Here is a 13,217-nt window from a genome sequence, read left to right as displayed (position 1 = left end):
TTGTTTTCCCCTTTCAAGTTTCAATATTGATTTCGTCCCGACACACCCGTGTCCAGCCAGACAGGTATCGGTGGGAGCTAGATTTTCTGTTAAATAGTATCTGAAAGTTTGAGTGTTAGTGCAAAATTGCTGCAGACGTCGGCGTGATTTGTGATTTGTTTTGTGAGTATCAATCTGTCCTGTCGTTCGGCCATGTATCAATATTTTCGGCGTGATGTCCTTTGGCGACATTTTGAATTTTCATCCTTTGTGATTCGGTGCGCGCTGTAGAATTTTCCGGTGAGTGAGGCGGTTGCTTTTGTTTTTACAGAGCCGGTGTTTGAGTATAGACAAAATATAGAATTATTTATTATTATATTGGTAGAGTTACTTAAATATACTTTTTGTAATTAATCTAAAATTATTAATTCAATTATTTTTAGCTATGTGAAGGCGAAACACGATAATATAGTCAGTCAGTCACGATAAAATAATAATTCTTTATAGTGGAAAAATCCCTTGATATTTCATGCCGCCCTAAGAAAATTTTCCGCCCTAAAGTGTATTGATCGCTTATGAAAATATCTCGGAAAAAAGGCTATGAGAATCGAGATACTTATTTAATATTTTTCCTAGTAAATAATTGATTTCGAAGTTTTAAAAGAGTCGCTGACTTGCCATTGCTCCAATGTTAGCTGCTTTCTTTGAGTTTAAATAAGGATGAAAAAGTAGGGATCGTATTGTGATAAAAATGTGTTGTTATTTTTTTAAATCTGCTATTTAGAGATGGACGTAGTTATTTCTTCATTATATTTTTAGTAAAAAAATGTTTTTTGTCGAATGCCATCCTGGGCGACATTTTATGATCATGCGTAGATGACACGCGCTGCAAAATTTTGCGTGTCCTTTGTGAAAACGAGTTCATATTTTCTTCTTGTTGATATCAAGTCATTCCTCCATTTAAGTTTAATGTTAATCCATTAAACATAGTACATAATTTGTTTCATCACTTTTCAGGGCAATGACCAAAGTCTGTCAGTAGAAGATCCACGACAACTGGAAAAGGTGATTTTGCACTTGGTGACCAACTTGCCGTCACCTCAATCGGAGGAAGACCTCCGCGGTGAGTCGCCCGACCGCTCCGTGCCCGCTTCAGCTCGTCTCGCCATCATCCCGCCAAAGAAGGAGAGGATCGTCAGTGCCATAGAAAAGATTTACAGTGTCATCAAGACCTTCCCTAGCGAGAGCAACTCTCTGAAGCTCAAAGAACTGGACAGCGGCGACTCGGCGTCCGCATCTAGTCAAGTCATGACTTACCGCAACCCATCAGCGTCCCACACGCCACAAATGAACCCCGAACCGGCACCGCAAGTGGTTTTTACTCCTCCGAAAGAGCCTAAATTGCCGAATTTCAACGACGTTTATCCGCGCCGTCACTCGGAGTCCACCGTGACGATGCAGGATTTGAATAAACTCCTGCCGCTCTCCGCTCTGCACAACAACGCGATGTCATTGGCGGATATGAGGGCTCACAACTTCACGTCGACGGCTACTTTGTCGGTGCAGACTGCCACCAACGAGCCGGGAGGTCATACGTTCAAATATCGGCTCTTTGTGCGTCCTAACAACCCCGCTTTCCAGACGTCGGTGATCGATCGCTGCGTGCTCCTGCAGGGGCCGGCGCCCCTAATCGCCGGGAACAAGCGCCCGAGGGAGTACACAGATCTGGATGCTCCCTACGCTCACACACAGCCAAAGAGGAGGTACATTGAGGTGCAGAAAGATGAGGACGCTCCCGTCGATGCTCCGTTGTTGGACTCGTTGCTCGATGAAGCTCGTAAGTATACTTTGAAGTATGCTATTGTAATGGTATTGTTATGTCAGTGCTGTGGTTGTTAACATTTTCTTTTATTTCCAGTGATTGCGTATCCTCAAATCGAGACGGTGATTAATTCGTTGGAGCAGAACATTGATCCAACATTTCCTGATTTACTGGTAAGAATTCTAGTCCTATTTACTTACTACTCATTATTTAATCATTATAATATTGTTTTAATTAAGTACTTTTGCGCTGAAGCGAATAATAATGCAGTGTTTGACTTGCACAGCGAATTGCAAAGCTATTGCAATTACATTTCTCTTTTTTGTGGAGGTTAAAAGTAACTTGAAGCAATTCATCCCGTTTTTAGTTCGTAGCGCGAGTTAAGAGTTACTTGTTTACAGGTTTCTCAAGAAGTAGAAGAGATTCTTCACGAAATCGAAGAAGGCTCTGGCAACGACAAGACGGACACTTAAATCATTTTAGAAATATACGAGTATAAAACGGTTCGAATTTTATTGGCACGTTTAATCGTATAATCTCTTTAGATACGTCGTGTCATTTTTCAATGGATCTCTTTAAAATGTTAAATGTAATCTTTCGGTACAGAACCAGTTTTACTTATTAATACTTATCCATGTTTAGTGTAGACCGAACAATGTAACTTGTTTTATTGGGTTTCAGTAGTGGAACTGTATAAATGTTAGAATTGTAAGTAGGTAGGTACTATCATGATATTGGCATTTTAGTACAACTTTTTGTTGTTGCTGATTTTGTATGATTGATCGGCGTTGGCTGAACTAGATGTCAATTTTAAAGCTCTATAACTAACTTCACTTATTTTAACAGTGTTTGAATAACACCTCAGCAGCAAACAACATTAGTAATCTAGCTCAGCAAGCGAGAGTTTGTATGCCATGTATGTTTCTTAATGTTTTTGATCTGTTAAGTTTTAATTTTGAACCCTTTCTTTAACTAATATTTTAACCATACCTAATGTCGCGACAAATAAGCAATCGGAGAGTGGGTGACTCAGTTATCAACCAAAACCTGTTGATGTTAATTATTAATTAGTTGATATTTTCTATGTGTATAATTATTTTTACTTTTCACTGTACATACTACCAAGGAAGGGCATCTTACATTTTACGTTCGAGACATACAGAATCTTAAATATAAGTTTATACATAACGATGTATGTTAATCAACTTAGTAATTTAAGGTGACAATGATAAATGTATCAATATCAATTGTTATTTAATTAGGAACAACTTCTTAGTAGAGTTGATATGTGTCCAGTATATTAAATGTATACCTTACTTAAGCTAACAAATTATTGACGTAACTTTTTATGCCAAAGAAATCATCTATCTACTATGTACCATTAACACCTACTTTGTTGGTGAATTCATTTCAGTACAAAAAAGTCACAGTACAAACTCTCTTTGACACAAAATTGTAATATCTTTAGTAGATCTGGTCAGAGTAGAATCAAAATTCAACACTTATTTATGTAATTTATACATAAGTTATTCTCTATACAAGCATTGCAAGTAAATATTACTTGCAGTGGTTATCTATTCTGTATCTTTAGGTATATTATAGCGTATATTGGTGTATATTAAATAATTATGTATTTAAAGGATGGTCTGCAAAAGGGTAAGGTAATGTAGTTCTAAGTTCTCACATAGTCAAGGCATATTCATCAGCCTTAAAGATAGTGTAGCTCCATCAACGCATCACTATTGATTGATTAGATGCTTGAACCATTACCTTTGATTGATTTATGAATGTATTGAGAGCTGTTGGTTATATCTGAATAACATACATTTCTTTATATGTGTCAAGTTAGAATAGATTTTTGGACCCTTATACCTGTATCTTGATAATTTGAGTATTTCATAGTGCGAGAATCGAGCTCAAGGTTTTGAAGTTAATTTTTTTAGAATTTCTTTAATCGTGTATCTCGTAAGACTGAGTATTTTTAGCACTTGGGTTTTTATATGTTAAATATATTTTAAGTATTTTTACTTAGTTTTAAAATTCAGCATTTTGTATAATAACCTTGGCACTTTCAAAGATTTTTGAGCCAATAATCGTACTGTAGTTCTACTTATACATACTCCCTTCTCTCTAGAATACATTGTATTCATGATTACATCGATTCTGATGCCATTTTTAGTAACGATTTAGCTTTATTTGCCATTGATAGTTATTTAAGTTATCCACGGCCCGCTTGGTGGTTCGTGAACACCCGACATCAGTGGCGGGTTTGAATCCTGCTGGGGACAAATGTGTGATGACCACGAGTATTTGTACCCGGAGTGTGGTATTCATTTTCAGCTGTTTAAGTGTATGTATCCACTATCTAGTCACCATAGTACAAGCTCTGCTTAGCTAGGTGATTGGTGTGATGTTGGAACATTTGTTTAATTATTTTCGTAATCATTTCGTGTAAGTTAATCTTCAATTAAATACCGAAATTCCTTATAATTTGTTTATCAATAGGGTACATGTCACCACTAGTCCACTGACTTTATTTTAAGAGCGATCAAAACGGAGTATACTTAGTCATTTTTTGTTAGTAAGTCTTGTACTTTTAAAATACGGCATTCTGGCAGTACAGTGATGTCATTTACCCTATTCCATGATTCAGCATAGGAGGAACTTTCCTATGTAGAAAAATAAAAACGGGGTGGAGCAAGAGAAATTATTACTTTATTTCTTACGGTTCCATTAAAATAAATGACTTTTCGAATGTAGAGTTGTACCACAGTATTTTATCTTCTGTGGTTGTACTTTGACGCTGGAATCTTAGAAAATATTAAAGGAACCGAAAGAAATTTACGTATTTTTTTTCTTACATCGGCCATTTCTGTATATTTCGTCCCTATTTTAAAGTTATTAGGTATTGTCAGAGTAGTGTTGTTTCCGAGTCAAGTCATATCAGTACGCCATGTTGAGAGAGTATATTTTATGGTAAATTCATGCAAAAATAAACTTGAGTTTTTTGTTACTTTTGTCTATGTCAGTTTAAAAACGGGAACAGTTTTTTTGCTATTAGCTAATCAAAAATAGTTCTTACAAGTAGTATTGAAGAAAATTTTAAAGTTCAATTAAATTTTTTAATAATCTTTTAGAATGTGATGGTTAAATAAAATTAATACAATAAATAACACGTACAATGACAAATATCCTGATCACTTCGTGAATTTAGATTTATATAATAATATGTTACTCAAAAACAAAATACTAATTAGTTTTATACCGCAGAGATTCTTTGTTTTACTTTGTTAATGATACAATTATGTCCATTGTTTTAGTTCATTCAGAAATAATTATATTACTGCCATGTCTTGTCTAAATTCTTGATGAATTTTATCGTAAAATATCTTTTGTTATTTCTATAAGTGTGCACAGAGACAACGGGTTCTTGATGAGAATACCATTTATTATTGAGATCGAATTAAATTTAAAAGAGTTAACGAAGAAAACAAAAAAACTATGTACATTGGGTATTATAATCAGTTACTTACAATATGTTCATGAATAATTTAGCATGGAAGACAATGTCTAAACATTTGTATCATAATTCTGAAATAAACCAAAAGCATTCATAATAAAAAAGTATGCATGACTGTAATCAATGATGTATCGAAACAATTTATGAATTTTTCAATTGTAAAATTTTAGTATCTACTCTACTATCTACTATCATATTTGTGAAATGGCAATATTTTTTGAAAACCTTTACTATTTCGAAACTATTCTCCGCCTTCTGATCTTCAAGATACCTGACGAAATTACTTTCATAAAACTCTAAGATTATGGGTTTACATTCGTAATATTATATTAGATAATAAAGCTATGATTGTGCAACAAAACTATGTTTTATTTGTGAATGTTTTCCTTATTTTCAGACTGCGTAGAAAAAAGGTTAATAATAAATAAGGTTTTAATAATGTTTCTTACTTGTATTGGTCACTAGCTTTTTGCCCGTGTCTTACTTGACACTTACCGTTTTTGGTAAATTATTCAATTTAGTAATGTCATTGTTAATATAATGTACCGTTGAACAATAATACTATACAATTTCATCAAAATCCGTTCAGTAGTTTTTGCATGTAAAAGTTAACAAACATTAATTCATCCATCCAGACCTCACAAAATTTTACTTTTAGAATATTAGTAGAGAGTATAGAATTATCTTATGAGGAATAGAAATGGGTAGGAATAGGATATTAGGTATAATATTTTAGAAAAAGTAACCAAATGTTTGGTCTCGAAAAACTTTTTATATTTCTAAAAATAAGTCTCTTTCATGCGTTCTTGTTTTCTAGGCTCTATATTATGACCATAGAGGAGCTCTATGAGACCATCGTCATCGTCACTATAGCAGGTGTACCATGGCCATGGGGTTATACTTTTTAAGGAGTATAAGCAATGCTGTTTACGTGCTCGTCTCGTTTTATGAGCCAGATTTGCATGGTATTTGTCGAACATGCGATGTGATTAAAAAGACGTTTTGACGTTCCCATGTTCAAATCATTAACAGTACTCCACCCTAGGGTTATAGTCTTACTTTGTAACTCTGAGGGTTGCGGAGAGCATGCGATATGCGACCTTCAGTCGTTCCACTGTAAGAAGAAAAATGACGAGCCAAGCGAGCCCCAAATCTATCGTCCCCTCTGCTAAAGGTAGGTAAAGGTATTCTACGTAACCATAGGTGTGCATACGTACGAGTACATGTTGAGTAGGTAGTATAAAATTATATTCATTGATAGAACCAACCAAATGAGCTCAAACTAGTATTTAGTAAATGAGGATTCATGATCGCAATGAACCTTTGTGGGGGACTATACGGGACTAATCCCCGGCTCTCTTTCCCACCACCGCAACTCCTGTGTAGCAAGGATCTACGGCTGGTTTTAGTGTCACGCGGACTGTCAGTGCGGATCGCTCCGCAAAGCCGATTTGTATGAACTGCTAGGGAGCGAGCGGTTCCTCCGGACCGCATTACTCTAAAACGCTCCCTAGAAGTTCATACAGATTGGCCGTGCGGAGCGGGTCCGCACCGGACGGTCCGCGTGACACTAAAACTAGCCTAAGTACAAGACACAGCGTGTATCGTGTTGGACTGGTGCAAAACGTACGAATTTTGGCGACATCCCACTCGGGCGATAACGGAACGCCGCGGAGGTCTCACTGGGTATGTACCCCTCTTTTTCAGGATAAAGTTTCAGTGGGTATACTCCTCTTTCCCTTTTTTTTCAGGATAGAGCACGAGTTACCCTTTTTACGGCGCCGAGAGTTACACGTACCACCCTGTCCCCCGGCAGTGGAGTCGGTGGGCAAAGCATTTCTTCCACGTAAAAAAGAGCCAGTTATAATATGAGAAACGAAATAATTATTTCAATTATCTGAGAGATTATACAAAAAATATAACCCAAAGTTTTTTCGCAGTTTGCTGAATTTAGGGGAAGAAAGTTCTGAGCTCAAAGGGCGTTTGATTGCAGTCTGCTAAATGATATTATTAGGTACTAGTATACCAAATCATAAAAGTGCCAAAGACATGAAAAATTCTAAGTTGTTTGAAACTATAAATAATTTCATGATTTTATTATTACTTGTGTATGTTTTTCCTATAGACAAAAAAAGACGTAAATTCCTTAGAACTACCTTGGTACGATAATCATGTCTGCTACTAAATAAGGCATTAGGGCATGTAGTTAGATAGGCAGCATCAGCAATAATTACCAATTTAGAAAATAGATAAATATTTCAAATAGGTACGTCTACTGTTAAAAATTAAAAGTCTTGTAGCTCTAGAAAAATGCGCGCATGTCCTCAGATAAAGATACCTTCGTGAATCTTCCATTTGTATGTAGGTGTAAATCAATACAAAAATCCTTGTAGCCACCTTTGCCTACCCACGCGCCTGGAACATTCTAGAACCAGGTACTGCGGCAAATCCAGGGTTCGACGGGAATCGATACAGCCCACTGCATTTCACGCACAAAGGTCATCGCGCATGATAAGTGCACAGATCGATAGCGAGGTCAACATTCGGGTGCAACTACACTGCACACGAAACAATCATGGGTTATCTTATCTAATATGCACCTATACTAACACTTTACTTAGTTGGTTTATTCGGGACTCAATGACGTTTAACAAACAATGGTTTGAGGCAGGTCAGCATTCCACGACCTTAACCTACATTAACCGAGACGAAGGAGTTTGGAATTGGGGCAGACGGGACGAAGTTCATTCATACGCTCCTTACTTTATGCTGAGTCAGTATCAAAATATAACGAATAATTACATTCATTCAGCTAAATAATCTTTAAAAAATGTTTTCAATGTCATACATACAAGAAAGGACAATGACCAAAAATGTATGGAGTGTGGTCCAAATGTCCACCACTAACGAGACCTATGTAGTAAAATAGTATACTAAATACTGATTCATTATAACCAAACTGCAATCAAAAATATGCTGTCAGTAAAAAGTTATGACCGAATGAAAAGTCTGTTTTTTACCTTTTTATCCGAAAAATGTTCTTGATATCATTCTATCCATTGCACATTTTGGACTAATCTACGCATGTTAATTGTCATGTCGCATGTGGAGCGCTGTTATAGATGAATTTTATTAAATATTATACTAGCTGTGCCTACGACTTTGTACGCGTGAAAATAGTATGAATAATATTTCCCATTTTTACAACATTTGTCTTTACTGCTCTGCCCCTATTAGTTGTAGGGTGATGTTATTTATCCTAAAACCATCCTTAATAAATGGGCTATCCATAACAAAAAGAATTATTCAAATCGGACCAGTAGTTCCTGAGATTAGCGCGTAAACTACTACAATTTTTCAAACAGTCATAACTTTTTACTGACAGCTTATTTTTTTTTCGTCCCATACTGAAAGTTAATCTCTATTTAATGGACTATAAGCCAATATAGGTCTCATTAGTGGTGGACATTTGGACCACTTTTGGTCATTGTCCTTTGTAAATATAGAGTCGTTTTTGTCTTTTTATCAAATAATACAGGTTAAAATATGAAATTGCCGATTTTTCTTCAATATTAATTTGTTTAAAATTCCTTTGATACAAAATTAGCTATGTATAAAAGTTAATACTTAGCTATGTGTTTTAATTTTTTTTTTCATTAGAAAAAACAACATTAAAATATTAGAAAAATCTTCATAAACAGCTCGTCCTATTAAATGGTTTCTGTTTTAGTTATAAAAATGTTTTTTTACAGGTAGGTAGTTATCAATTTTCAAATATTTTTTATTATACATATCCTATAGCTTAATATTGTCTCAATTTATTCACCAAATTTCATAAAACTAAGACTTATAGTTCCTTAAAAAGTCGCAAAAATGATTGTGTATGGAAAAGTTAAACGACAATTTCATACTTTTAACACCTAATATTAATCAAGGTCCATCTACATAACATATGAAAAGTAATGGTAATAAAATAAAAATAGGTAATGAAAATAGCGATATGTTAAAGAAAAGCTTCAACAAAGTTTAGTACTCGTATTATTTAATTTATGTGAATGGGACAGAAAACAAAATCTAAGGATAATGTATTGGTGAGGACGAGGCTTTGCTTAAAATTTAATAGGTAACCTATAATTGCTATGTGTGAGTGTGATTTACAGCGCACATTGCAACTAGTAGAGCAGTCTGTTGAACCGGCGCCGCGATTGACGTAGGAGGGCTAGCTCGCAGTTTATCAGTCGCAGTTCTAGCGGGCAGTGATAACACGAGCTCAGTGATATCCCTTCATCACAGACAAAGCCTCCAAGCATCTCCTCATCAATGCAAGAGGTAAGCACTTAGGGGTTCACAATCAACTAGTACTTACATTAAACATGTTTCAAAGTGATAAAACATAACATATGCAAATAATTAGCCATTTTCCAATTCAGACTGAAAATTTTCCAGTATCGATTTCTTTGTCATCGAGAGTTTTCTTTATTAAGTACTTTCATTTGTCGTTAGCCCATCCAGAAAGTAAAGTCGCACTTGTTGCATCAAACATAGTGCGTCATCATAGGAACCTACATACATACTTGTACATAAACCTACTAGGTATAGTGATGATCTTCCTTAACTGCACCCGAATTTCTAATTCAAGGTCTAAAACTATTAAAGATTCGTTTATTGTTTTATTAGAAAACATATTTTAAAATAGATGTCGCAAATGACCTTCAATTTTGCGACTTTTATATGGAATATTACATTTCAAAGCCACATTTTCAATGACGTTGGCCAAATATGCGCCGTCCATTTGCATTTCGGCCTTTGTCCAATCAATAAGTTTTCATTGAAGAGTTAACATCCTAATAAAGGGTTCATCATTCCGATTGTTTTAACACTGGTTTACTAAGATGCAACAGCATAAAGGAATAAATAATAATCCAAGTGCTTATCGGGACACTTGTTGATTCCACTTAATCATTTCTTTATAGAGCCGTGATCATCTTCGAGTACCTACTTTAAGCAAGTTTTAGGATCTTGTTGCTTGACAAGTGTGCCTTCTGATAGTTAAACAAATCATCTAAAGTGGCCAATCCCAACCAAATTGTTGCACAATAATGAGGACAACAAGCAATCGCCATCGATTACCAGTCAATTTAGATACCTTTTCCAATTGAGATACTTCCTTCATTGATTTTATATTGCAATAGGATCCGATGAGGCCTTTGTTAGATAACCTAGGCTATTGTGTTTTTGTATATTTCAAAGCAATTAAATAAGTACCTAATTAATAAAATAATACTGCAGCAAACGGAAATCTGATAGTATTTTTTTGAAATAGAAGTGTAATGAGGATTAATTCTTTGAAAATTAGGTTTAGGGGAGTTGTTTCTTAAAATAATAAGCTTTAATTTAAATAATCTACGGTTTTGCACTTTGACTTTTTGTGAGTAATATAAGGGTCGTATTTTATAAATACTTGAATCATTTGATTCATGCTGTTATAAATTAAATTCAATACTGAAACAAAGAAAATGCATTTTATATGTACGACTACTTATAGTATAGGAAACAGTTCAAATGGGTTTTCTATTAATCTTAATATACATACAGTATATTTCTCATAAAAGTTACATAATTGTCTTAGATAAATATGATATAGTGTGAAATTATGATTTTTCAGAATAATAATAAAAAATTGGACGTATTCCTATTTAGTGACGAGCTAGAACCAATTGAAGCCTATAAATCTACGAGGAAGAGAAAACGCCAGGAGCCAGAAGCAGCAGCAGCAGCAGCCCAGGAGGCCGGACCTTCGACGAGCCAAGCAAGCAACGACAGTAGCGACACCTAGCATAAGATGCCGCGCTTGGAAGTAGCTGAAGAAACTTCCTCACCACCCGACGTTACAGTGACCGTCGACTACAATGCAGTTATTATTAACGCTGAAGTTGAGCATAGACTGGCGCAAGAAGCTGCCGCGAATAACGGAGAAGCGGAACCTGAACCTGATAATGATGAAATGGAGGAAATGGAACGTATGTACCTAGTTGTTTTGCAACATACACTCACAACACTGTATACAAAGCTCCGCCTGTATTATTTACTTCTAGTATTCGCAACCTTCTATCACAATATTTACTTATGTAGTTATGTCACAATCAAGCACAAAGTTTTGGGGACATTCGGATGAATTTGGTAAACAAGTAAACCAAGAAAGAAAGATTTTGGTTTACCTGCTGGCATTTGTATTTACAATACATTAACTTTTAGCTCAAACAAATCTTGTCCAACTTATATTATTAGTCAATCTCTTTTTTATATAAGTATAAATTTAATATTTGCTTTTAAATTATTGCAATTTAAAAAGGGCAGTTAACTTCAAAATAATTTATTTTTTCAGAGGAAGTACTGGAAATCGATGATGGGATGGACATAGAGGTACGTTTTAGATTTACTTATCTATCTACTAATAGATTCATGAACAATGCGAGTGGTTACTTATTATATTATTATGTAATATCCAGGATATAATAAATAGCAAGTAAAACATTATTTAATGTTAAAATGTTTTTTAGTAAAATGAAAAGAATTTTTAAACGAAGTTTTATTTAAAAATAATATTTAATGAATGAGCTCGTGCGAAAGATTATTTTATCTGTAATAATAATTAGGTGTTTAAAGCACAGCGAAATGCTTTGTACTTACCTAAAGTCTATGCACCTTTAGAAATTATCTATTTCATGGTTGGTTTTTTAATTATTCAACAAGTCAATCAAATTCAATTTTCTTTTCTTTTCTTTCCAGGCAATTCCTATCTTCGAAGATTTTCTGCAATTTATGGAGCCAAATATTAATATAAATATGAACTAGGTAGAATGACTGATATAATAATATTAGTCACTCTCCCTAGTTGAATTCTACCAATGACGTGTCGTGTTGTGAACTAAATGTAGGTACTAAGTACTTCAAATTGTTACCTTACTTCATTTTATACACTATATTTATTCCTAAATTGATTTTTTTAAAAGGGACCTAAAAATAAAATAAAATGTAAGACTGAAAATGAGTACGGGCCATTTGCGCAAACGTTCTTAAATGGAAATTTATGCTAAATGTAATCTAAAATATAATTTTGTTTTTGTCGCATTTAAATATAAGTATGACAATAATAAATAATATTTTAAATGTACTTATTTAGCCTTAGTGCCATTTAATGAATTGTTGAGCAAATGGCCTAAGTTTTATTTATTTTTAGGTATAGTGTTCCATTCTTCTCAAATTATTGTGGGTCACGTTCGTTTGGTTCTAGAAACTCGCGAACATCCACACGTCCTAATCGTTGCAGTTGGTAAAAACCAACAGTTAATCTTCTCACGAATTTATTAGAACAAAATTAATGAATATTAATGTTAATTAAGACTTTCCTATATTTGTCCATCAGGCTAAATGAAAAAATCTATAAAATCAAATCAAATTTGCCAAATTAAGTATTGTACCTGTTATTTTTATAGTTTTTACCTGTAATAATAGAGTTCTTCTTAAAATTGTATGGTGTCTCGTTTGAGACGTAAAGGGTGAAAAACCAGTAGTTAAATGGTTTTCTAATCTGTAAATGTTAAATCTAATCTGTAGCTAATGTGTGTTGACTTGTAAGCTTTAAATGTTAGCTGTGAGTATTATAACTTCGAGGCACTCAGTGTCTAACTGTATTTCTTATTTTTTTTTAAATTGTTGTTTAGATTATTGACTGAGACGAAATGAGAGCTGTGTTGTTATACCCTATAATAAGTTTAATATTATATTCCTGAATTAAGATTGTTATTTTGGATACTGTAGAGATTTACGTTTTTGTTGGATAACCCATTAAAATATAAAAATAAGTATTGTACATTCGTAACTCAAATACTCAAT

General features: G+C 34.2%; 1 protein-coding gene across 2 annotated transcripts in view; it reads left to right on the top strand.

The window, feature by feature from the left end:
* Nucleotides 1–5,406, top strand: part of BmMET2 (juvenile hormone resistence protein II) — a 68,002-nt gene extending 62,596 nt beyond the window's left edge. For both annotated transcript variants that reach the window (XM_028313723.1, XM_028313722.1), the window contains exons 8-10: nt 997–1,816; nt 1,898–1,974; nt 2,203–5,406. In XM_028313723.1, the coding sequence (XP_028169524.1) occupies nt 997–1,816; nt 1,898–1,974; nt 2,203–2,274 (969 nt within the window). In that variant the 3' untranslated portion in view covers nt 2,275–5,406. The remainder of the gene's footprint in view (nt 1–996; nt 1,817–1,897; nt 1,975–2,202) is intronic.
* The last annotated feature ends 7,811 nt before the right edge of the window (nt 5,407–13,217 follow it).

Source organism: Ostrinia furnacalis, unplaced genomic scaffold, assembly GCF_004193835.3.
Source record: "Ostrinia furnacalis isolate ACB-3 unplaced genomic scaffold, ASM419383v2 OfSCF4327, whole genome shotgun sequence".
Classification (NCBI taxonomy): domain Eukaryota; kingdom Metazoa; phylum Arthropoda; class Insecta; order Lepidoptera; family Crambidae; genus Ostrinia; species Ostrinia furnacalis.
This window is presented reverse-complemented; position numbering and strand designations above follow the sequence as displayed.